This window comes from Notamacropus eugenii, chromosome 1, assembly GCF_028372415.1.
Source record: "Notamacropus eugenii isolate mMacEug1 chromosome 1, mMacEug1.pri_v2, whole genome shotgun sequence".
In the NCBI taxonomy this organism is placed as follows: domain Eukaryota; kingdom Metazoa; phylum Chordata; class Mammalia; order Diprotodontia; family Macropodidae; genus Notamacropus; species Notamacropus eugenii.
The window spans coordinates 179628571-179655226 of NC_092872.1; the positions used below are offsets into that span (position 1 = coordinate 179628571).

At 42.7% G+C, this 26656-nt stretch overlaps 2 protein-coding genes across 12 annotated transcripts in view; one reads left to right on the forward strand and one right to left on the reverse strand.

Annotated features, from left to right (window-relative positions):
* Positions 1–6014, forward strand: part of BTRC (beta-transducin repeat containing E3 ubiquitin protein ligase) — a 207955-nt gene extending 201941 nt beyond the window's left edge. For all 11 annotated transcript variants that reach the window (XM_072620515.1, XM_072620440.1, XM_072620475.1 and 8 more), the window contains one exon: positions 1313–6014. The gene's annotated coding sequence lies outside the window, so the exon portion shown is untranslated. The remainder of the gene's footprint in view (positions 1–1312) is intronic.
* Positions 6015–19317: 13303 nt separating this feature from the next.
* Positions 19318–26656, reverse strand: part of LOC140511344 (uncharacterized) — a 32505-nt gene continuing 25166 nt past the window's right edge. The window contains exon 5 of the mRNA XM_072620426.1: positions 19318–21609. Coding sequence (XP_072476527.1) covers positions 21535–21609 — 75 coding nt within the window. The 3' untranslated portion in view covers positions 19318–21534. The remainder of the gene's footprint in view (positions 21610–26656) is intronic.

Sequence of the window (26656 nt, forward strand, 5' to 3'; positions counted from 1 at the left end):
CTACAAAGGGCAGAAGAGATATAGGACAGTAATTAGCAGAGATGGAAGGATCAAGTGAGGGATTTTTTTGAGAATGGGGATAGACAAAGACATATTTGTAGACAGTAGGAAATGAGACAGGAAACAAGGAAAGATTGAAAATAAATGATAGACATAACTAATGTGGAAATATGTTTTACATGACTTCACATCTATAACCTATGTCAAACAGCTCACCTTGAGGAGGGGTGAGGAGAGGGAGAGAATTTGGAACTCAGAATTTTAAAAAATGAATGTTAAAATTTGTTTTTACATGTAGTTGAGGAAAATAAAATATTAGATATATTTTTTAAAATTAAAAAGAAAAAATAAGTGATAGAGTAGGATGACAAAAGGGGCATTCTCTTGGAGGAGATAGGATGGAATAAGATTGCTTAAACAGATAGAGGTTTTAGCCTTGAAAAGGATTAAAGCCACTTGATAATGTGAGATGGGGATAAAGGAGGAGAGAGTGGCAGAAGACATTTGAGTGATAAGAGATGAGAAAGAGAGAAGGGGAAATCATGCTAGATTTGAGGAGAGATGAGAAGGTTTGAAAGAGCCACTGTGGACAGTTGATAAGGGGAGTTTTAATAGGATTGCTTTGCAGCAGCAAGGACCCAGTTGAGGTTTTGTAAGGTAAATTCTAGTGAACTCAGTCAAAACAGTTGCATGATTTTTTCCCACCCTTGTTCTATGGCACATGTGTAGGAGCAAAGGTGGTAAATGGTGAAGACTTTGCTGTTGCCCTTTTCCTATTGCTCTTGGCTTCTGACTGACCTCTTGTGCAGTTCTGGAATGGGAGTAGTTACTTCCTATGGTTTCTTACAGATTTGTTTTCCATTATTCAGAGTTTTACCGAAGTAAGTTGTAGGAATTGATCCATCTGTCTCTCATTCAGGCAGACCTCTTGGCTGAAAGTCCTTGGATCAAATTTTGTATTGCCTAGTACAGTACCTTATTATATATAGTAAATCCTAAATAAATTTTTAATAAATGAAAGGTTGATTGATCAGGATTAGCTGTTACTGTTAGTGCTTTACACTAGACTAGACACAGTCCTGGGTCTCACTAGATAGTTCAAAAAGCAGCAGTATTATCAAGTGCCAGACTTTATATACATCCTTAAAAAATAGTGTTTCCTACCTATGGTTACAGCTGCTCAGTTGGCGTATGAGGTTAGAAACGCTGTTGGGATCTCTACCCCAAGTAGAAGCACAGTTAATGTTCGTTGACTCTTGTATTTGATGAAGATGTTGGAAAACAGAACTAACTCTTTCCTTTCCTTTTACAGGACTCATTAAAGTTGCAGTATTTAATGTATCTGCCAATGCCAGGACAGCAACAACAAAAACAACAACTATCCAGTTCCCCAGGATTAGCTGAGAAGTGGGGCTTTCAGACTCATGTTTGAACAGAGTTGGCCTGCAGTCGACCCAGGATGGTCTGCTCAGCACAGCTGACTGCTGAAGTGCTGCTATCAGAAGATATCTTTTATCTTTGGTGAATGATTGGAACTTTTAAAGCCTCCCTCCTTTCCCTGCTCCTTCTTCCTTTCCCCACTGCACCTGTTTCCCCCCTCTTTGGTTGCAGGCACAGATGACCTATAAATATATTTAGTGTTTTGCCAGAATCTCTGTTGCTTTGCTGTTAAGCAGAAGAACCAGTGCCCCTGAGAAAACCCCTCCTGAGGGACAGGAAGATACTGCTTTGAGATAGACTGCTCAGCACCCTTTGCAGACTTTTGAGCTTTGGGAGCATCTAGCACCTGACTGAGAACCATCATTAATGAAGAAGAGGCAAACGTTTCCTAATGCCTTCTGGGGCTGCCTGAGTGAACGTGTGTGTGTGTGTGTGTGTGTGTGTGTGTGTGTGTGTGTGTGTGTGTGGCGTTTTTGTGGTTTATTACCACTGGCGTATCTGGTACATTGATCCAGGATCTCTTGTTTCCTCCTTTCTCTCACTTTCTTTCTCTCCTCCTGCTTCCCAGCTTTTTAACCACTTAGAAGATATATGAAAGTCCTCAGCATGCTTGAGGTAGATCAGCTAGAACATACCACACTCAAAAGGGTTAAAAAATTGTTCAGATAGCGTCCAGGCCAAGATTTTGCTTCAGATTATCCTAGTAGGTGAGTCTGTAGTGGATTCTGAGCCTGTAAAAGTGGTACATAGGAAGTAACACTCCTCATCTCTTCCCCCACCAAAAAACAGGACTCTATGCCAGCCCCTATCTTTGTCTGCCTTTTTTTTTCTGGACACAGCAGTCTCCCTGATTCCATGTAGAGCATTGGAAGGAGGAACTGATTACATTTCCTCTCATTAACAATTAGATGTGTAATAAAAGCAATTGTACTTCATCTTAAATCCCTCAGACTACAAAAAAGGTTTAGAGTGACCAGGGCCAATCCCTTGGGTGCATTCAGCATAACAGCTTACTTCTACTCATATCAGGATGCTGAGCATTCAAGTGGTAACATCTTTCCTGCAATTGTGAACCAAATAGTTGAAGAAATAGTCAGGAGTGAAAAGATGATCAAATTGCTTTGGGGCTAGTAAATACCATTTCCCCCAAATAAAATTAATCACTTTAACTTTGTATTGCAGAATCTGCCTGCTCTCTTTTCTAAACCATATTCTTATTCATAGGGTTGAGCTTCCATCAAGGAGAATCAGGCTGAAATTTGAGAGACAAATTTCAACTAATTGAGGAGATTGGGATTGTATTAGCCATTCTTCCCTCCTCTTCCTTCCCTTTCCCTCCCCACCCCTAACCCACATAGATTTCTCAGGCAATTAGTTGGTAATGTAGATGAATGACCCTCGCTGGTGTCCAGATCAAATAGCTGCCTAGAAGGCATCCATATTGGATTGCACATGGTAACCATGTCTCACAGTCCCTAGTGAGCTCACTGAGGATCACAGAAGTTTACCATACATGTCCCTAGACCCCCATAACATGGAATATGTGAACTTGCATGCACCATCAAACTGGGCTCAGAACAAGCAGGATAGCCAAGGCCCTACCATCATGTATGTCCCTCCTCAAGTTTCTCATGGAAGCTGAGCAAGCAAATCCATCATTTCCATTTTTAATTACAGCTGGCCAAGTAAAACTTCTCAGGCAACACTAATAGCCTGAAAGTCAGGCAGAACTGGGATGCTATTCCAGGGCTTTTAGAACCCAGCATCAGTCAGACAAAAGGGCATCTAGCACGTCTTCTGGAAGTGTGTCCAAAATACGGCTTGTGTGTCGATAGAAGAACTGGATACACGTGTATATGCTTTTCCCTTCATTAGTATATACATCACACTTAGTATTTATATTCCAGGTCATATGAAGAAAAATAATTTTCTAGCACAGTGACTAACCCCCTCCCTCCACAAATGCTGCAAAGGTTGATTTCCTAGTCATTATTAGGGTCCCTTGTTGGGGTGTCTGTTAATGACTTTTCACTTAATTGACCTTTATTCTTGAATTAAGGATTTTGCTGCAGGTGAAAGAGGTATCAGCTCCAAAATGCATATATTTCGAACACTGAAATAAATGGACATGGATTTGTAGCTATTGCAAAAGTAGCATACAATAGCCATAACTCTACTAGCCTTCTGCTCTATGCTGCTCTTTAATACAAGGGAGATAATGGGTCATAATTGGTACTGGAGACTTGATTCTAACCCCAGGTCCTTTTAAAGGTATGCTGTTTTCAAGACTTATTTCAAAGCCTATTTGGTGTACACCATAAAGAAGCTTCTAGCTTTTAATGAGATTGAGCATGGATTTGGCAACTTCAGAGCTGTTAGCTCAGAGGAATACATTCCATGAACTGTCCTCTCTGCTGATGATGGAAAAGGGAATGAAGTTAAGTGGCCTGAAAAACTTGAATCTCACATTTCTGAGCTTTGGGGGTCATTTGCCAGTGCATTGTAGAAGAAATAATCAGGTAAGTAGAAGTTCATTTCCAGGGAAGGTAAACCCCACTTACTATCTCTGCATGATTTCAACAGGAATTGATTTTCACTAATCCCCAACTGGGCTAGCATAAACATAGGGTCTGACCTTTTTAAGAAGAAAAGAGAAAAAAGAACAAAGAAAGTCTCTTAACCTGTTAAACAGAATGATGGGAAAGTAGCTGAAGTAGAATGAAATACCTCCATTGTAGATGTCTTCTCATAAATATGTAGGATTCCGGAATTACTTGATAAAATTCCACATTTTAGAAAATTCCTTCTGCTAAAGATGGGGTGAGACTCATTGAAAGGGAAGTGTGCGTGCATGTGCGCATGTGCATGCGCATTCATTCTCTTAACACACCCTGAACTGCCTTGGCAAAGGCATATAATATACTTTGTTACAAACATGCATATTTTCAGTGCTAGAAGAACTTTTATTTTCAGGTATGCAATTTTAAATGGATGCGAAGGAATTATGAAAGGCAAACCTTATTGTGCAGCTGTCCCTTGGCAAAGTTCTTTTAGCTAAATCCTAACATTCTGAGAGACTCTAAACTGAAACAGTGGCATGTATTAATGTCTATGATTGTCAGTAAATATGAAAACCTTTCATCTCTTACTGAAGAGAGGCTATGGCTACTCCATATTGGTCTCCTGCTTGTGTCAAAACAGATTTCATCTTTTGATTTGGTACAATCAGAAGCTGAAGGTGAAAGAAATATATTTCTCTCTCCATTTCTCATTGGTCTGAACACCTGTAGTCAGCAGTTACCTGATTTAACATGTTTCTTAGGGAAGGAAGAGATTTTTCAGGAGGGGAAATTGGAAAGAGTTTAAACAATTTTTTTTTTCTGGGATTGTATTGGACATATTAGAAATTTGCCCTTAATGAACTTGACTTCATGCAAGGAATGCCCCATTGCCTCAAGTGAGAGTGATCCACACCCAAGTCATGTGGCCTTGGGGACCTAATCTACAGATCTGAGTTGGCAGCTGAGTTGCTCACCAATGGAAAGGGGCGTTCCCTGAGTTGACTTCTCATACCTTCACTCTAGTCTTTATTTCCTGATCAAGTTCAGTTTCACTCCATAACTTTTCTCCCCACATATCTGATCTCCTTACACACCAGACTTACGTAAACAGGCTTACTAGGACCTGAGAAAATTGCTTTCTACCTTTCTGTCTCTCCTTATTCAAACATGAGATTTATCTCCTTTCCTTTTTGACAAAGGATGCCATTGTTACAGAGCATGTCTGAATCCATCCTCCCTTCCTCTCTTCCTGTAGCCAGTTTCACTGTAATATGTACCACAAGATGTGAAGATCTTAGGGAGCATGAGCTGAGTATTGCATTCCTTCATACCTTTGCTCATTGCTCATAACCAGAAATTTGGGTGCTAAGGAGAGAAAGTGGTAAATCCATGAGTGTGGGTATCAGATTTCCAAGTGAAGTTCTGGAACCTCACTATTGAAAGTTTAGCTCATGTGACCTGAGACTTCCCAGAAAGAAGACACCTGAACATTGTTTTCTGACCAATGCAGCTGCTGACTCAGCTACTTTGAGTAATAGGGCTTTTCTCTCCGACTGTGAATGTCATTGTAATATTTTGCTCTACTCCCCCTGATCCCTGCACTTGGCAACTCTTGGCACAAAAAGAACCTATAGTTTGCTAGGATGTGGGCTTGTGCAATCACCTCGACTCTTCGTACTCAGAAAAATACAACTTTCTTTAATGCTTTCCCAGATTGGTAAAAAAGTGAGTCCAACCTAAGATGTGGTTGAAAAGGAGTGTTCAGACAGACTGGAACTGTGAGGATGGGGCTAGAAGTATAGAGATGTGAGGTTTCCTGGGAGATTTTGGTTTGTTTAGCTTTTTGTTCTCTAGACTCAAGTAACAAGTGCTTTGACTTTTGTGATTATGTTTTGGTGATGTGTAGTTAATGTACTAATATGTTCAAGAGCTAGGATCATGATAATAGAGTGTGTTTTTTTAACTGTTCAAAAAAAAGTAACTTAAATTACAAATATAAGATTAAATTGTGAATTTGCAAAGTGTCTTGTCTCTTTACCCAGAATAGGAAGGAGAATAAAATTGGAAAGCAGGACAAGTTATTAAATATTAACAATAAAATAATAAGGTACTCATATAAAAATAAAACTCTAAAGTGCCAGAGAACCTTTAGTTAAACCCTGAGATCAATCATGGTGGACATCTTACTGGTTAAAAAGCTGCCCAATTTTGTACCCTTGATTTCTCTCTCTGTCTCTCTCTCTGTCTCTCTCTCTGTCTCTCTGTCTCTCTCTCTGTCTCTCTCTGTCTCTCTCTCTCTGTCTCTCTCTGTGTCTGTCTGTCTGTCTGTCTGTCTGTCTCTCTCTCTCTCTCTCTCTCTCTCTCTCTCTCTCTCTCTCTCTCTCTCTCTCTCTCATATATACACACATTTTCTCTGCATCTTAGTTGGTCAGCTTACCAAGAGACTTGCCATTTGGCTATACTGAGCTCTAACAGAGGCTACTTGAGGCAAGAAAGCTATGAAGAATGGAAAAATATTGGTGATTCTATGGGCAGTTATGATGTGATTCCTGCGAATCCCTTCCCAAAATAGAAGATATTTCTCCCTCCCTTCCCTTTTCTCTTCTCCCTCTTTCCTAGAGGAATTAGCCCCCATGGTCTGAGTAGGACTGATGGACACAGATAGTGCCTGTCTTCTCTGATGCTATGAGATTGAATCTGATAAAGAAGATCCTTCTAGATTCTATTTCCCCTTCCTTGTGAGGAGTTTGTGGTTTATGTTATTCAAGCCCCTTCAGTCGTGGTAGAAGGTCCTCTGTAGCCTTCCCATAAGGAGAACAGCTTTTTTCTTCCTCTTACTGGTGGTGACCACCTCTCTGCTCCCATAGTAGAGTATCACTGTCCCTCTAGAGGCTTTAATATCACAGGACAGGGAGGAGGCAGGTGCTCTTACTAAGACACAAACCTAAATATTTCAAGTCTGATTCCTGGCCTGGTTAAAGCTTGAGACTTGGAGAGAGTGAACTCCATTCTTACAATCCTATCAATATCAAGCCCCTTTTACCCCAAAAAGGCTGGAGTCCCTAAAGCTGCCTTTGCAAATACTCTCAGTATTCTCATCATTCTCTGGTCTGGGACAGCAACCTTCCTTCTTCACAACTGCTGCTGCCATCAGCAGTGGGGGGGGAGGGGGAGACCTCCCCATTTCCTGATTGGCTCTTACCAATTAAGAGCATTTTATTAGATTGCTAATTAAAGGCACTTCGTTAGCAGCAGGGGAGGCTGGGTGGGTGTCTGAATGCTGATGGAGCTGCAACTGAGAGAAATTGGTTTCCTCCCCCCTATCAACCCTAGCCTCTTAGGACCCCCCTCAGTCCTGAAGCTTCTCCTTGTACCCAACAAACCTTTGGCTTTCAATTAGCAGCTCTCAGGGGAGCAAGGTCATTAGTATCTGAGCCCACCCCCTTTCCAAGCCCTTGTGGACTTGGGAGGATTGGGAAACCTTTTTTTTTTCATTTGAGACCCTAGAGAGGCAAAAAAAAAAAAAAAAGAGTTAAAACTTTAGACCATGTGGTGAGAGTAGGAGGATGTTCCCACTTAGACCTAGGGGAGGAATTTTCTTGCTATGGAGAGGAGCTATTCATTCCTAAATCTCTGCTATTGACCCTTCATCTAGACTATCAGTACTTTCCATTCCCCATGCCAGGAACCCAGTACTCCCTTTCAGCTCTCCCATGGTCTGATGGGGGGGCAGAACAGAGAATCTGGATCATGGATGGGCAAAGAGGATTAGTGGCTCCCATCTCCAGGCCGCAACTAGGGTTCAACCGTTCCACCGAATCACATTGTTAGTGGTAGTGTCATTTACATCGCAGTCAGCCACAGCATGTCACACTATTTAACTCTTCCCTGTTACTCAGGTGGGTAGTGACTGTCCTCACACTGAATTAACTTCCTTGTCTCTGTATTCTCATCACAGTGATCATTTGAAAATCTGTTGTTTAAAGAAAAAGTGATCTGAAATGGTCAAGAGAGTCTCAGAGACATGGGTAAAGATTTAATAGGTGTGGAGGATTGCATTTTCTGCCGTTAAAGACTGTCCCTTTAAGAATCTGAGGTGACTGCTGGGGGATGCTCCCAAAGAAGTCCCCTATGGGTCCTACTCCATGAGGGGGTCAGGAATCAGTTGTGATCAAGAGCATTGACACCAGCAATTGAGGGTCACCCTGAGGACAGCCCTAACCCCCTCTTCCCCCACCCTCCACCACCTCCACTTAGCTGCAGAGTTAGCACCAGGGAGCTGGCCTGGGAGGACAGATTTATGACCAAGCCTAGCTCTCTCTGTTTAACCCGAAGCCGGCTTGGGCTGCAGACACTAAATTAGATTGTTGACAATTAGAGAGACTAATGGGAGCTTGGCCGTCCCCGGAGCCAGATAGCCCAGCAAGGCCGCCCTTTAATAACCACCAATCATAGGCAGAAAGCCCCACACACTCCACCTTCCCTCCAACACACACACACACACACACACACACACGCGCACACACACACACACACACACACGCATGCACGCACACACGCACGCACACATGCATGCACGCACGCACGCATACACACATCCTTCAGGAGCCTCATAATTGGCAAGACCAGGGCCTCAGCCCCACAACCAGTGTCACTGTTCCACCATTTCCTCTTTGCTTTGATCCCCTGCCTCACCCTGTATCTCATGGTGTGGTGGAAAGAGGACTGGCTCAGTCCCAACCCTGCCTCTTGATTCTGCCTATATGACTCTGGGTAAGTCATTTAAGCCTTCCTGAGCCTTAGTTTCCTCATCTGCAAAATAACACCATTGAACCAGATAGTCTCTGAAGTTCTCATGATCTCATCTCACTCTCCTCTATTCATCTTAACTCTCCCGTCTGTCTGTCCTTACTCTCCCGTACAGCCCAATCCCCCATTTCCTCCCACAGACCTCATCTCCCCTTCACCTTTTCTGTTCTTTGCTTCTGCTTCTCCCGCTGGCTCTTCTAACTCCATCTTCTCACCTTAACATTCCTGGGTTTAGGGGTCTTCTCCTAGTTTCCCATGGCCTCTTACTTTTCTTCTCTTCTCCATCTATCATTTCTCCATCTCTTCATCGCCCATCCTTGCCAACCAAGAACTCAATCCAGTAAACATTTCCTAAGCATCTGCTTTACAGGTCAGTTTTAGGCTTTGGGGAAAAAGGACTACAGAAGCTGAGTCTGGTAGAGAATATGGCATACATGACTATACTGGAAGATAATTTAACATGCATAAAAATGATCCAAGCCAAGTGTTTACTGAGGTTGGCGAGGGGCATCAAGAAAGGCTTCCTGGTGGAAGTAATATTCAAATTTGGTTTTAAAGGATTAGTGGGAATTCAACAAAGAAGGAAAGAGAGTATCCCGGCAGACAGGGAGCTATCTGAGCAAAGACAGGGAGCCTGGAGGCCTGTAGAATATACAGGCAATAGAGAGTAGCCCAGTTTGGCTGACAGGAGATGGGCAGAGAGGCAGCCATGTCTGTCTTCTCCCTCTTCCTCTGAACATATGTGTTTCTCTCTCTAAATACCTTGTTCTTTGGATGTATAAGCACATTATCTCTGCAACTAAATCAGGAGTTCTTGACTTTCTTTGTGTTGTGATCCCCTTTGGCAGGATGGTGAAGCCTATTCTCACAATAATGTTTTTAAATGCATAAAACCAAATACACAGTGTTATAAGGGAAAATAATTATATTGAAATACAGTTATCAAAATATTTTAAAACAAGTTCATGGGTCCCAGGTTAAGAATCCCTGAACTATATTACAAACTTCTTGAGTGCAAGGGTAGAGTCAATACTCAACACATGTTTGTTGTTGACTCTATGTATCTGAGTCTCTCTCAGTATCTCCCTCCCTCCTTCCCAATGGGCTGGCCTAGTGTTCAAAGTTCTTTAATGAATTTGCTTAGAGTGTAAGTCTCTGGGTCTGAGTGACCCTACCATGTTCTCACTTGCCTTACCTCATGTGCCCCTGTGGCCTGGGCCAGCCTCAGGAGGCTATTATGAAGGTTTAAGTCCCTGCATCTCTGGAGCCCAGTGTCTCCCTGCCTACTTTTGGCCCCCTGTCTGAACCTGATCCTCCGTAACTGGGCAGTTGGGGGTAAGCAGGGAGGAATGGGTGGGTGGTAATGAGGTTGCTGTGAGTGGTGGTGTGGGGGGAGAGGCTCACATTCACTCAGGCAGACTCATAGCTCTGTCAGACTGATTGGTCCTGAGCGGAGGCGCAAACGGCCCCCTGTGGACACACAGAGATTGGTTATAAAATTACAGGCATTTGTTCTGCTGTCAATGCCCCCCCACCCCTCTTGCACACACACACTCTCTCTCCCTCTCTTTCTCTCTCTCTTTCTCTCTCTTTCTGTCTCTGTCTCTGTCTCTGTCTCTCTCTGTCTCTCTCTCTGTCTCTCTCTCTCTCTCTCTCTCTCTCTCTCTCTGTCTCTCTCTCTCTCTCTCTCTCTCTCCCTGTCTCTCTCTCTCTCTCTCTCTCTCTCTCTCTCTTCCTCTCTCCCTCTCTCCCTCTCTCCTCCCCTCTCCGCCTCAGCTGTCCGCCACTTCCAAGGTCCCTTCATCTTCTCCACTGCTTTAGGCCCCAAGGAACACTATGAAATAGAAGAGATGGGGGCACTATACTAGTCCAAGGGTACTAAGTACTTGGAGCTTAGGTACAGAATAAGGGGGGAAAGAGTTTGACCTTCCTGTTTCTGGTGGATAAACTGAGCCTGGGCAGTCATAGGACCCTTCCCCCCACCCCATGACAGGATAAGCCATTAGAGTTATATTCCTAGCATACCAGCCTCCAAAGCTCAGGGTTTCAGAGGAAGAGGTCCAGGTTCTTCCTAACCCTAAGGTCATGGTATCCTGAAGGTAGGAGGAAAAGGCACAAAATGGAAAATATTTGAATCATAGACCTTGCCCCAGGCTGGCTGTCCTTTCTTCATTTTCTATCCTGTTGTAGGATGGCCATACACACCTCACTCTCTCCCCTGCTTTTGGCTACACATTTGACACAGAGAAAGTCACACCAACTCTGAGACCTCACCATAGGCTCTCTCCCAGCCTCTAAGCCAAAGATGATATTTAAAAAGGTAGAATGTGGAGCAGAACCTGGCCCTAATGCAGGGTACTTTGGGCCAGTCACCAAAAGAAGGCTTAAATTCCTCACTTAAAATGAAGATAATTAGCTAAGGGAAGGTACTGTGTTAAATGAAGAACAAGACAAGACAGTTCTTGCCCCCAAGAAGCTTATAGACAAGACATAAAGCGGGGCTTGAAATGGAAAAAAGAATAGGTGCTCAATGGCCTAGAAATGACCTAGAATTGATGAGGAGGGCTGCTTCCTGAAGGGTTCCTCTTTCTGACCAGTCCACCCTGAGGCCACCCTTGGATCTCTGACCATACTGCTACCTTCTCTGGTCTCTGGGGAATAAGGTCACTTACTCTTTGGACCTCAGATTGACCACTACTAACTGATAGAAGCTGGTCTCCCTCCCTCCATCCTTTCTCTAAAAAGGCCTCTCTCCCTAGCTCTCCTATGAGGACAAATACCCCTGTACTTCCAGGCAAGCCATGAAAGTAAATAGGGTCATAGACTTAGGGCTGATTGAACCACATCACGCGACAGATAAGGAAATTGAGGCCCAGTTTTCTTCTGATTGGGTCTTCTGACTCCACATTTGGAGTGTTTTACACTCTACTACCTACCATCCCTTGTTCAGGCTCTCAGCACAGTCAGGGAAAGGAGGAGGGGCTACAGTGCTCTTGATTGATTGGCATTTTCCAGGAACAGGGTGGTTGGGGGTCAAGAGAGTAATTTATGAAGGGTGATCTCTCCAGGGATGGGGGTAGTGGTGTTCTCCCTATTCCCTCTGCTGTGAGCTAAGCTCCCAGTCATTCATCATCCATTCCCAGCCCAGAATTTATTTGCTGTAATTACATCTTTAATTAGAGCTTTAATGGCTCATTGTTCACCAATAATGATGAATCTGTAGCTTCTTCCCCTGCTTTCTCTCTCCCCCTTGTCCAAAGGGGAGTGAGGGACCCCCTCCCCTAGAACTCCTTCCCTCCCAGGAGCAAGAAGGCTGGTCATGGGCATAAGGTCCAAGGTTTCCCTCGTTCAGGGACAGTGTTGCCATGGAGAGGTCCTGTCTCAGAACCCAAGTCAGTGTCCCCTCAAACCCATTGCTTCCCAGTTCCACAACCACATTGTGGCATACTAGAGAAAAAGTATTGGACTAGGAGACAGAAACCCAAAGTTTAAATCTTACCTCTCACCCTTACTTGGTTTATTGAGGGGGTTAGCTTGGATAGCCTCTCAGGCCTAATCTAGCTCAAAATCTAGGAGTCCACCTCCTCTCTGGACAGGAATCATCATCCCAGCTCCACAATCCAAAACCTCCTACTGTTCCATGTCTCCCTGCCCCTCCTAACCCTGTTCTTTGTGTTTATCTGTGCCCTTCAGTCACTCCATCCCTCCCTGCCTTCTCTGGTCATCCCATACTCAGGTCTTCATTTGTTCCCTTTGATATCTTAACACTGTAGTCGACCAGTTCACTTGTTAATCACTGGAAACAAAGTAAGTCCCTTAAATGCCTTACTCCCTTATCCATTTCTGACCTTTTCCTTTTCCAAACCTTAATCTTGGATTACCTCCATGTCTTTGACCCACATCTCCAAATTCCTTCTCAATATCTCCATCTGAGTTGTCCCGTGGTCTTAAGTTCAGAATGTCCATATCCATCATCTCATGTGCTATTGAATATTGCTAGAGGAAGTCACAACCGTTTTGACTGGATCCAGCCCAATTTTTTCTCTAATCTCAACTGCTGGGATCCTTTACTCTTCTGCAGCTGGTGTCAGTCCCTACAGTGTCCAAACTTTCTCTTTTCTCCCTAAACCTCCCACACCACCCTCAGCAAAGACTTTTTTCATGATTTACTAAGAAAATGGAAGCCCTCTTTTGTCAGCTCCCTTTCCCAATTCTACAATTCAAATCCCCTTCCCATTCCTCTTTTTTTCCTCCTTCGTTCCAAACTAAGAAGAGATGGTCCTTCTACTTTTCAAGGTCATCTTGTCCACTCCTGTCTCCTCTAGGAGCTTGTCCCTTCTAACGTCCTTCTGTCTCAATAGTCTTAAGCTTCTTTATCCATTGGTCTCTTCCCCAGCACCTAAAACTGCCTGCCATCTCTCCCATTCTTTAAAAAAAAACAAAACAAAACTATTCTCATATCTCTTCTCCCTGTCACAGCCAGACTGTGTATACTCATTACTTCCACTTCCTCACATCTCATTCACTTCTCCGTTCCTTACAATATAAGTCCCAATCCCACCACTCTCCAAAGTTACTCCTCAATCTCTTAACTGTAAAATCTAATGGTCTTTTCTCAGTCCTCATCCTTGACCTCTCTGCCATATTTAATGCTGTTGGTCACCCCCTCCTCTTGGATTCTCTCTCCTCCCCAAATTTTCCTGATGGTGCTTTCTTCAGGTTTTCTTCCCTACCTGTCTGGCCATTCCTTCTCAGTCATCCTTCCTGGATCCTTATGTAACCCTCGTTCCTCTTGTTCCCCATGTATTCAGTTCTCATCTCTATGCAGATGACTCACAAATCTACATACCCAATCCTCATTTGTCTCCTGAACTCAGGTCCCACATTTCCAAATTCCTGCTCAACACCTCTCCACATGAGTGTCCCATAGGCAACTCAAGTTCAAAATGTCCAAAAGAGAATTCATTATCTATCCCACAAAGTACACCCTTCTTCCTAATTTCCCTATTTCAGTCTGGGGCACCACCATCCCACCACCCAAGTTTGAAACCAAGGAGTTCTCAACTCTTCATTCTCCACACCCTGTATCCAAACAATTGCTAAACCTTGTCAATTGTAAACCATCAACTCTCACATCCTTCCCTTTCTACTCACACATCCGAGACTCTAGCTCAGGTACTCATCCCTGTCACCTGGACTATTGCAGTAAACTCCCATTTGGTCTCCCTGTCTCCAGTCTCCCCTTTCCAATCCTTCACACAAATGCTAAATTGATGTTCCTAAAACACAGGCCTCTAGAAGAGTAATTCTTTACCATTGGCAGAAAAAGTCCATCTTCATTTCCCTAAACTTTGGTTTTCTTTGCAATGCTATGTATTTTGTATTATGCACTAAAAACCTCTTCTGAGAAGGGATCTGTGACACAAACCAAGGTTAAGAGCTGGTGCTCTAGGGTAACTAGAAACACCTTCCTTTGGTCATTTCCTTTTACAGTCTTACTCCAACCTATCTTTCAGAACAACTCCCAATCTTCCTCATGCAGTTGACATTTCAGCCAAAATAACCTGTACATGACATTCCATGTCCAGTCTCTGCATCTATCCCAATGGCTGGAATGCCATCCTACCTCACCTTCCTTTCTTGGAATCTTCAGTTCTCCTCCAGGCTCAGCTCAAATACCACTTTCTACAGGTGGCTATTCATCATTTCCCCTGTTATTAGTGCTCTCCCTTTGCCCCCAAATAATAAGTTATAAAGCATCCATTTAGCACTACTACATGCCAGCAATGTGCTGAGCATTGAGGATACAAAGGCAAAGATTAGCCCTTCCTTTCAAGGAGCTCACTAGCTAATGGGGGAGCCAACATGAAAACAGCCATGTAAACAAGGTACAGAGAAGATAAATTGTAGATAATCTGTGAAGAAAAGCCCTCACCTTAGTGGGGTCAGGAAAGGCTTCTTATATTTTGCACTTACTTATCTGTGTGTAACCAGGCCTTGCTCATGCTCAGATCACCTCAGAGGGAGGCACCATGTGGGAAACAGGAGGAATCTGCTTCTGAAGAAGGCATCTTGTATTCCTGAACAGTCATTTATCTCACAGGAACAACAGTCTCTCTTCCCAGCAGCATCCAGGGGGTAAAAGTCCTGTTCATCCAAATCCTAAGCACTATGCAGTGAGCTGGGTGTGGGACAAGTGGAACCTTCTCCCTCCTCCTCTTAGGACCTGTGACCCTGAGGGCTAGCTTGGTTTTTGGATTTGTTTTGTTTCTTCTTTTCAGTTCTAGGCAAACATGGTGGAGTCCCCAGACTTAAGCTCTGGTGACTCTGGAGCTAAGATTCCAAGCCAAACAGTGCTGTTAACCCAGAAGGGAAACCATGGGAAACTAAGGTGCCTAGGACCCCAGCCCAAGGAGGAGTAGCAATGCATTGGACTTGTACCTTGGTGGAACTGTGCTATAAAGGAACTGAGTTAAGCTTTGAACCTAATCCTCCTCCCTTCCCCAAACACTTTATAAAGTGTCCTGAGGTGTTGGGGGTGGATGTTTGGATGTTTGTTCTTACTATAAATGTGAAGTAAATGTTCCTTTGTAAAAACTAATTGAACCAATGACTGAGATTATATATCCCCAGGCCCCTTTACGGGTACTTGAGAACCTGGAGGGGGAGGGGTGGGGGGGGTGAAATATAATAAACCTAGCCTTCAGCAGTGAAGGTCAGGGTAGTCACATGTGTAAATCATGTCCCCCACCCCAGAAGAAAGAAAGGAAACATACCTAAGTGCTTTATCTCATTTGATGCTCACAACAATTCTGGGAGGTGGGTGCTATTAAAACCCCCATTTTACAATTGAGGAAAACAAGGCAGGAAGAGATTGAAATTTGCCCAAAGTCACACAGCTACTAAGTGTCTGAGAACACTTAGAATTCAGGTCCTCTTGACTCCAGACCAGCACTCTATCCACTGTCCCAGTTTACTGCCCAGTGACCCCTGAAGAATATAAGGTCCTTGAGAGCAGAGACTGTTTCCTTTTAGTCCTTGTATCCCAAACACCTGCCATATAAAAGGTCCTTAATACGTGTTTGAATTAAATTGAAATGGGTCAACTATTTGTTAGAAGTAAAGTTGGATCACAGAGAGCCAGCTAGCTTCAACAAGAACCCAGCCTAAGAGGGAGCCATGATGGCAGAGCAGAAGAAAGAAGTACAGCTAGCTTTCCATGTCTCCAGAAAACTCCAAACAAATCTAATGCACTAGACCAGATCCTGAAGGGGAAATCCGAGGAAAAGTCACATCGAGTCATTTTTCCAACCTAGGTCAGCATAGGGGAAGAGATAGCTATGTCTGCAGAAACTGGGGAGGATTCCAGCATCCAGAGATTGAAGGACAACTAAGGCTATGCACCAAGTCAAGACTGAAATCCCAAACCCATACTGGGGCACCAGGACCTCATGCAGGATGCAGGAACATGTGTTAACTGTCAGCTTTGTCCTTTATTAAGCAGTTCTGGGTCACAGATGGAGGGCAAATGAGGAGAGGACCTGTGCATAGGGGTGGCATTCCAGATTAAAGAGTGGTTATAGGTTAGACTGTGAACTGAGCAAGGAACAAATTCAAAAGAATGCAATGGTTGTATAGCTCTGGCCCCAAGAGAAGAGTGCGGGCTCTGTTCCAACTTCTAGCCCAATCTGAAGCCTGAAGAGGAATAACCAGAGCAGATCCCAGAATAAAGGGTTCATGGTTCTGTCACTGTGAACCAGCACAACTTTCTAGCTGGCTGTGATAGTCTGAGCCCAGTATACTGGGAGCAGCAGTCTACTGGAACTCCAAAGGAGGCAAGCCCACCAGCCTTTTGTGAAAACCCAAATCTAGGACAGCAACTTGCAGAACCCAGACTAGGTGGGCAACAGTTATACTTTGCCCTTGTCAGACCTTTTGGGAACACTGAAAGTTTGCAAGTCCCTATCATGAGCTGTCCCTGAGAGCATGGTAAAACATAATACTCAATGTCTCAAGAAAACAGCAAGGGCTAGCCCACTCTGTCCAGAAGTACATGGAGATAAAATCGAAATTGGGGAGTAGACTGGAAGAATAAATAAAGAAAAAAAGAATCCCACTATGAAAAGCTGTTATGGACAGGGATGCTCAAGATATGAACCTAGAGGAAGGAATGACTCCAAAATATCAGCAAACAAAACTTCAAAATAATAGAAATCCTACAAGAGATGAAGAGTTTCTCAAAGATTTATAATAGTTTTTTTAATGAAATGAGTGCTAGAGAAAAAGATGGAAAAGAAATGAGAGCTATGGAAGAAAGAATTGGAAAGGAAATTAACAGTTTAGCTCAGGAGGAACAAAACCATATTCAAGCAACACCCCCTAGGAGTTAGAATGGACTAAGTATAAGCCAATGATTCCATGAGATGACAAATATTGAAACAGTCAAAAACTAAAATAAATGAATGAATAAGTAAATAAAATAGAAGAAAATATAAAATATCTTATAGCAAAAAAACAACCAACCAGGAAAACAGAGCAAGGAGAGAAAGTTTAAGAATCCTTGCAATACCTGAAAGCCAAAAAAAAAGCCTAGACATCTTAACTCAAGAAATCAGAGAATTGCCCAGATCTCACAACTGGAAGGCAAAGTAGAAATAGAAATAATTACCTCCTGAAAGAAATTCCAAAATGAGAACGCCTAGGAACATGAAAGTCAAAATGCAGAACTTCCAAGTCAAAGAAAAAAATGTTGCAAGAATTTACAAAGAAAGAATTCGAGTACCAGAGGAATTCTACTGAGGAATATGTGATTTAACTATCAATACTCTCAAGGAGTGGAGAGCTTAGACTACAGTATTCCAGAAGGCAAAGGATATACACTTACAGTCAATAGTCGCTTACTTAGCAAAATTAAATATAATGTTACAGGTAGGAAAATGAACCTTAAAATGAAATAGAGAATTTCTAAGCATTCCTGATGAAAAAGCTGGAGTTGTGTAGGAACTTGTACATGCAAACACAGAAATGAGAAATATGAAAACTCATGAGAAACAAGGATAAACGGCTTACATTCTAATATGGGGAGATGATACACTGGTATTTATTTCCCTTTGAACCCTATCATCATCAGGATCATAAAGGGAGTCTAATTAGACAGAGAGCCTGGGGTTGATTCTGTTATGTCTTAATGATATTAAAATAAGAATGGAAAAAAAGGGTAAGAGGAATATACTAGAGGGGAAGAAAAAGGAAGATTAGGGAAAATTACTTCACACAATCAGGGTATGCAAGTAGAAGTCTATGCAAACTAGGAAGAGGGTTTCAAGGGGAGTGCCTGGCTCTGAAATCCTACTCTCATCTGAACTGGTCAAAGGAGAGAATGCACAGGCATATGCAGTTGAGTACAGAAATATGTTTCACTCAGCAGGTAAATCTGAGGGAATAGGGAGAAGGAAGAATTAGAGGAAAGTTAGATTAAAGGAAAGGTTAGTCTCAAGCAAAAGAATATGCTAAAGAATGTACAAAAATATTTATAGTTCTTTTTGCGGTGACAAAGAATAGGAATCTGAGGCAGTATTCATCAAGGTGGCCAAACAAATGTGGTATATAAATGTGATTGAATACTGTTGTGCTTTAAGAAGAGATGGTTTCTGAGTAACCTGGGAAGACTTTATAAATTGATACAGAGGGAATGAGCAGAACCGGAAAAACATTTATACAAAAATAATATTGTAAAGACAAACAACTTTGAAAGAATTGGGAACAATGACTAATGATGAAACATGTTACCCACCTCCTGATAGAGAGGCAAAGGACTCTGAGTATAAAATGAGATTTTTTTTCTGGACATGGCCCATGTAAAATTTTGTTTTGCTTGAGTATTTCGTTTTCTTAGTTGGAGGGAGGAATAGAAAGGAGGAGAAGCAGATTTTTGTTGATTAAAACAAAATTTTTTAAAATTTATTTATTTAACTTTTAACATTCATTTTCACAAAATTTTGGGTTCCAAATTTCCTCCCCATTTCTCCCCTCCTCTGCCCCCAAAATGCCAAGCATTCTAATTGCCCCTTTCACCGATCTGCCCTCTCTTCTAACATCCCTCCCTTCCCTTGTCCCCATCTACTCTTTTGTCCTGTAGGGCCAGGTAACTTTCTGTACCCCATTACCTATATTTCTTATTTCCTAGTAGTAAGAACAATACTTGACAGTTGTTCCTAAAACTTTGCCTTCCAACTTCTCTTCATCCCTCCCTCCCCACTTATTCCCTTTGGGAAGCAAGCAATTCAACATAGGCCATATCTGTGTAGTTTTGCAAATGACTTCCATAATAGTCATGTTGTGTAAAACTAACTATATTTCCCTCCATCCTATCCTGCCCCCAATGCTTCTGTTCTCTCTTTGGATCCCATCCCTCCCCAAGAGTGTTGACTTCAAATTGCTCCCTCCTCCCGCTGGCCTCCCTTCCATCCTCCCCCCCCCCACCCTGCTTATCCCCTTCTCCCCCACTTTCCTGTATTGTAAGATAGGTTTTCATACCAAAATGAGTGTGCATTTTATTCCTTCCTTTAGTCAAATGTGAGGAGGGTAAGCTTCATGTTTTTCTCTCACTTCCCCTCTTTTCCCCTCCACTGAAGAGTCTTTTGTTTGCCTCTTTTATGAGAGATAATTTGCTCCATTCCATTTCTTCCTTTCTCCTCCCAATATATTTCCCTCTAACCGCTTATTTTCACTTTTTTAAGATATGATCCCATCCTATTCAATTCATTCTGTGCTCTGTGTTGTGTGTGTGTAATCCCACCAACTACCCAGATACTGAAAAGTTTCAAGAGTTACAAATATTGTCTTTCCATGTAGGAATGTAAACAGTTCAACTTTAGTAAGTCCCTTATGATTTCTCTTTGCTGTTTACCTTTTCATGCTTCTCTTCATTCTTGTGTTTGAAGGTCAAGTTTTCTTTTCAGCTCTGGTCTTTTCATCAAGAATGCTTGAAAGTCCTTGATTTTATGAAAGACCATTTTTTCCCCTGAAGTATTATACTCAGTTTTGCTGGGTAAGGTGATTCTTGGTTTTAGTCCTAGTTCCTTTGACTTCTGGAATATGATATGCCACGCCCTTCGATCCCTTAATGTAGAAGCCACTAGATCTTCTGTTATCCTGATTGTATTCCCACAATACTTGAATTGTTTCTTTCTAGCTGCTTGCAATATTTTCTCCTTGACCAGGGAACTCTGGAATTTGGCCACAGTGTTCCTAGGAGTTTCTCTTTTTGGATCTCTTTCAGGCAGTGATCGGTGGATTCCTTGAATACTTATTTTGCCCTCTGGTTCTAGAATCTCAGGGCAGTTTTCCTTGATAATTTCATGAAAGATGATGTCTAGGCTCTTTTTTTGATCATGGCTTTCAGGTAGTCCCATAATTTTTAAATTGTCTCTCCTGGATCTATTTTCCAGGTCAGTTGTTTTTCCAATGAGATATTTCACCTTATCTTCTATTTTTTCATTCTTTTGGTTTTGTTTTGTGATTTCTTGGTTTCTCATAAAGTCATTAGTCTCCATCTGTTCCATTCTAACTTTTAAAGAATTATTTTCTTCAGTGAGCTTTTGGACCTCCTTTTCCATTTGGCTAATTCTGTTTTTTAAAGCATTCTTCTCCTCACTGGCTTTTTGAACCTCTTTTGCCAATTGAGTTAGCCTATTTTTCAAGGTGTTATTTTCTTCAGCATTTTTTTGGGTCTCCTTTAGCAAGGTGTTGACCTGCTTTTCATGCTTTTCTTGCATCTCTCTCATTTCTCTTCCCAGTTTTTCCTCCACCTCTCTAACTTGATACAAGTTACTTTTTGACAAGATACTTTTTGAGCTCTTTCATGGCCTAAGCCCATTGAATATTTCTTTTGGATGTTTGGGGTACAGAAGCCTTGACTTCTATGTCTTTCCCTGATGGTAAGCATTGTTCTTCCTCATCTGAAAGGATGGGAGGAGATATCTGTTCACCAGGAAAATAACCTTCTATGGTCTTATTTTTTTTCCCTTTTTTGGGCATTTTCCCAAGCAGTTACTTAACTTTTGGGTCCTTTGTCAAGAGTAGGGTATACTCTGGGAATATGTGAGATCTCAATTCCTCCAAGGTGGCACAATCAAGCATGTACTGGTCTGGATGCAGAGAGGGATTTTTGTGCCCAGAATCTTAGCAGATACCTCTCCATAGCCACTTGGCCTCCAGTTCTGATAAAGTCAGCACTGGGGGCTGATTTTCAGATAAGCTGGATGGGCAGGGCCGCCATTCAGTGTGAGACAAAGACCAGCTCTCCCAGGGCCTCCACCCAGGGCTGGGGTAAGACTCAGCTTTTCAATGCCCCCAGAGGTTTTTACACTCCACCAACGAGTAGTCTGTATGGGCTGCTGTGCACCCTCTGTGGCTGCTGCCTGCTGCCAGAGCTATGGGAAGGCCCTTCTCCCTCCCTGGGCAGCTGATAAAATCCCGTCACTGATCTTTGGCACCTGTGGGCTGAGAGATCTGAGGACCCACTATTGCAACTGGAGATTTCGCCCCCGAGGTGTCCTCCTCCCAGAGTCTTGTGGAGTTGTGCCGCTTGGCCAAGGCTGGGCTGGGCTCTGCGTTCAGCTCTGCGCCCAATGCAACCGACGTTCCCATGGGCCTTTCAGGTCACTGTGGGCTGGAAATCTTCTCCACTTCTGCTGCTCCAAAATTTGTTGAGAGTCCCTCTCTACAGGTATTTTATGGGCTGTGGGGAGGAACTTGCGTAGGTGTGTCTTTCTAGTCCACCATCTTGGCTCCACCCCTAAAACAAAATTTTTTACAAAACATGAAATGTCAGACTAATCTTGTTTATCATTTCTGAAAAGGACCAATAACATGATGGGAGTGATGTCTTGGCTTCCCTGTGAACTGGATTTAAGTGAGGCAGAGCTGCCCAAGGTCATCAGCCTCACTCTCTTCTCCAAAGTAATCAAAGTCCAGTGGCAAGACAAAAGTCAAGATGACTAGCAATAGCCCAGGATGCAATGAATAACCTTGACCTTTCTAAATTAAGATCTTTCCCAGGTCTCCTGTCTTTGACAAGGTACTAAATTGGTAGAACAGGGGAATGCCATCTACACTTTTTATCAATGACTTGGATAAAGGCAAAGCTGGCATACTTATCAGATTTGCAAATGATACTAAGCTAGAGGGATAGCTTACAATGGATGACAGTCAAAATCCAAAAAAGAACTGCATATGGCTAGAATATTATACTAATTCTAACAAAATGGAATTTAATATAGGAATAAATATCAAGTCTTATACTTGAGTTCCAAAAATTGTTTCACCAATATAAAATAGGGAAGGTGTGATTAGACTCAATTTGGAAAAAGATCTTTGGGGTTTAAGTCCATTGAACTCTCAACATAAATCAACAGACTGATATGGCAGACAGAAGAAGCTAATGAGACTTCAACAGCTTTAAGGAATACATAGCTTCTGGGAATAAGAAGGCAATGGCCCTGTACTCTGCCCTCATCAGACCACATTTGGATTATTGTGTTCAGCACCATGGTCTGAAACAGAATAACCAAAATGGTGAAAGACTTAAGTCCATGCCATGAGGACTAATTGAAGGAATTGGAGATATTTAGCCTGGTGGGGGTAGCAGCAGAGAACACGTCAGCTATCTTCAAATATTTGAAGAGCTATTGTGTGGAAGAGAGATGGCTGGCTTTGTTTGACCAGAAAAATGAAATTGGAAGGAATAAGGGACAGTTCCAATGACACAAATTTAGGCTTGATGTCAGGAGAAACTATCAGTTAACACCATCCCAAAAAGGAATAAGATTGCCTCAGGAAGCCAGCTGTAGGTTCTAATTCACTGGAAGTGAATCCTGGGGCTCAGTGACTGATTGCAGGGCTTACCGTACTGAGGAATATCATGTACTTTGGGGAGTATAGGTTGGATCAAATGGTCACTGAGATCCCTCTCAACTCTAAAATCTGGTGATTCAGTTATTCTGTCATTGGACTGGACTCTGATGTCTGGGGAGGTGAAGGGAAGGAAGCAAGTAGAACTTGGAGCCAAGGATGCTATGAGAGTGTGGGGCTGGGAGCTGGTTAGCATCTGATGCCTGGCCCCCCTGCCCTGCAAAGAGACCTGTCAATCCTACATTATACACCAGATGTCTTCATGTAACAGCTTACACTTGGGGCAGATCTCAGGGCCTGACAAACCCCTCTGGATTTGGAGCAGAAACTGGACCTCCCCCCCCACAACATTAATCCTCTCCCAAGAGCTATCAAATGATTGGACAGATGGAACAGACACGTGGTCAGATAGGCAAGTTCTGAACTGATCTCTGGCTCCCTGCCATGAGAGCAGCCTCAGCTCCAAACTTCTTGGAATCTACCTGAGCCAAGCACTAATGAGGAAGCTTCAGCCTTCCCTACACATGGGAACCCTCTCATAGCCACATTCTAGTTCTAGTCTTGAAATATTTTTCAGGCCTGACTTTGCCATCCAACATGCTAGCCATCTATCCTAGCTTTATGTAATCTACAAATTTGAAAAGGTTGTTATTATATTATAGTAATTATAAGGAAAGCACTTTGAAAACTTTGTAACACTATATAAATGTGATAGCATTATTACTGATTGAAAATGTTGAGCAGCACAGGATCAAGGACAGATCCTCCAGGTACTTACCAGAGCCACTCTTCCAAATTAATATTGGCCCACTAATTACTACTCTTTGTATTCTGTCAATCAAACCATTCCAAGTACACCTAATTCTGTTACTGTGTGGTCCACATCTCTATCCCAAACTAAAGGAAGTCATGAGATTTTATCACTTAGATAGAATAGGAGACAGGAAAAAAAATAGACAATGAAGTCTACAACCAGGAAAGACCTTCCTTACTCCTCCTTCCCCAATGTATACTCTTTTCAGTCTTTGCCCACTTCTAGTATTCATTCTATCCAGGAAGGAAAAGGTGGCAAAGGGATAGAAGATCCAGGTTAATGTACTGGGAGGGAAGGGAGGCCAACATGACTTGGAAGAATTGGTGAGTGGAGGACAGAAGAAAAGAAATTAAGAGTGGACTCACTCCTGGGTATCACTCTCAAAAGAATCAAAGGCAAAAGAAAGGTACCATATATATCAAGATTATATTAATAGTGGGGCGTGGGGGGGGAGGGGAGAGGAGGATACTGAAAGGCCAAGTAGGTGATGGCCAACTGGGTAACAATTAATGCTCCATGAGTGTAATGAAGAATTATTACACCTTAAGAAATTACAAACGTAAGGAAACCATAGAAACCGTGAAACTTGTCTGAACTAATGAAGGCAAGTAAAAACAGAACATATTCAATTACTATTATAATATAAATAAGAACACACAAAAAGGCAAAAGAACTAGAACTAAATACAATGCTCAAAGCTCTACTACCCTGTAAGCACTCTACTGGCTGGGACTGCCCCCACCTTGCCTCTGCATTCCCAGTCCCAGCTCAGTACCCTTCACATAGTAAACAAATAGTGACAGTATTGAATGAGCAGAGAAAATTTACTAATAGTTTCCAGCCTTAGTTTGGGCAGGATGGTCAGAGGAAGAAAAAAAGTATTAGCTGAAGGTGGAGGAAAAAAAGTCAGGGGAATTTCCTGGAGGAGGTGGGACCTATGCTTTGAAGGAAGGCCGGGGTCTGCACCGAACAGGCCAGAACAATTCCAGGAACCTCAATTTAAGAGAGACAAGCTGGAGCTGTTTAGATAACTGTGCCATATGAAGATTAGCTTTTCAGAATTGGGGACATTTATCCTGCAGAAGAGAGAAACTGATGGGATATATGATCATAGTCTTAAGTATCTGAAGGGTTTTAATAGAACGAAGTTTTTTTGTGTGGTCTCACCCACGCCCATAGGCTCAATTATCATCTCTACAAAGATGACTCACGAAGCAATAAATTCAACCTAAATATCTTGCCAGAACTCTGGTCCCATATCACCAATACTGTGCTAGCATGTTGACATCTCAAACTCAACATGGCTACCAAAAAGAACCACTATATTCTCAACTAAACATCCTCTCATTGTCCCTATTTCCTTCCAGGGCAACACCATCTTCCCAGTCTCCTAAATTCATAATCTCCAAGTCAGCTTAGACTCTTCCTTCTTCCTTCACCCTCCTTATCCAATCCATTGCCAAATCCTGTGGATTCTACCTCAACATCCCTTCTGAGGGTAGCTAAAAGGCATGGATAAAGACCTGGTCCTGGAGTCAGGAAGACATGAGTTCAAATCTATCCTCACTTTCAAGCTGTGTGACCCTGGGCAAGTCTGCCTTGGTTTCCTCAACTGTAAAATGGGAATAGTAATAACACCTACTTCCCAGGGCGGTTGTGAGAATCAAATGAGATATTTGTAAAGTACTTAGCACAGTATCTGGCATATAGTAGGTACTTAAGAAATGCTTATTTCCCTTCTTTCTTCCTCCCTTTACTCTTTTTTCAGCCATTGCCTTGAGGACAAGAACTGTTTCATTTCTGTCTTTGTAGCCATAGGGCTTTGAATTGAACTGGACACTCCTCCATGCATTCACATAATACTTCCCCTGGCATGAACACTGCCACCTCAGCTCTGACTCTCAGAATCCTTCAAGACTTAGCTTATATGTGACCCCTTCCATGAAGCTTTCCCCTCCCCTCCACTTATTACCTCTCTCTCTCTCTCTCTCTCTCTCTCTCTCTCTCTCTCTCTCTCTCTCTCTCTCCCCCCTCCCCCTTCCCTCCCTCCCTCCCAGAAACTAAGGTCTAAGCTTGTATCCCCTAATACAAAGGTTATGAACTTTGGCTCCAGGTCGGTGGATAGATTTCAAGGCTCTGGGTGCCTTCCTCTGATTAGCTGCTTCATTCCTGGTTGAGTCCCCCAAAGATCTATGCCTGCATGAGATCTTTCTTCTGGGCACGAATGAATGAGGCAGGAGCAAGGATGGTATGCACTCCGTTTATTCTCAGCTAGCTCAGAGAATATATAGGCATTCTACTTCCATGCATGCAAGAAGCTCGTATACACTGTGTGCTGAGCTTATGTGCTTGGCTGTTGCTGCTCTTGCTCAACCTAATTGCTGAAGGTTGGTTATTGCTTACGGGTGGTCCATCACATAAGTCTTGCAAGACATGACGTCCCAAGAGATTTCTCCTGAGGACACCATGACCCTGATAACCGAAGAGTTCCAAACCCCTTACAATTCCTAAACCTCCATTCTAGACCACTCTTTAATTTTGTTGTTGTTCAGTCATGTCTGACTCTTCATGACCCCATTTACGGTTTTCAGTTTCTTTAGCTCATTTTACAGATGAGGAAACTGAGGCAAACAGGGTAAAGTCATTTGCCCGGGGTCACACTGCTAGTAAGTGTCTGAGATGGTTTTGAACTCATGGCCCTGCCCTCCATCCACTGAACCACTTAGCCGCCCTTAGCCTTTAAATTACTCTATTCTTCTCCAGGCTTCACTCCAAACTCTTTGGACTTTGTCTACCACACTTCTATGAGTACTTTTTCCCCCGCCACCCTCCATCTGTTATAAGTCATCTTCCCTCATTTGAACATAAGCTCCTCTGTGGTATCCAGAGCCTAGTCTAGCATCTGAAATGTCATAAATGCTTCTTGATGTGAGAACACATGCTATCCACCTCCACACAGCACAGTACAGACTGAAGCCCATTTCCTTCCTTCTTTCCTTACTTCCTCTTTCTCATTCTCTCTTTTCCAACAAGGCAGGGATTTGATTTGCATGACAACATATATTTGTAATAAATAGGCTTTATTTTTATTGCCTTCTTCTCAATGTATGGGACAAGG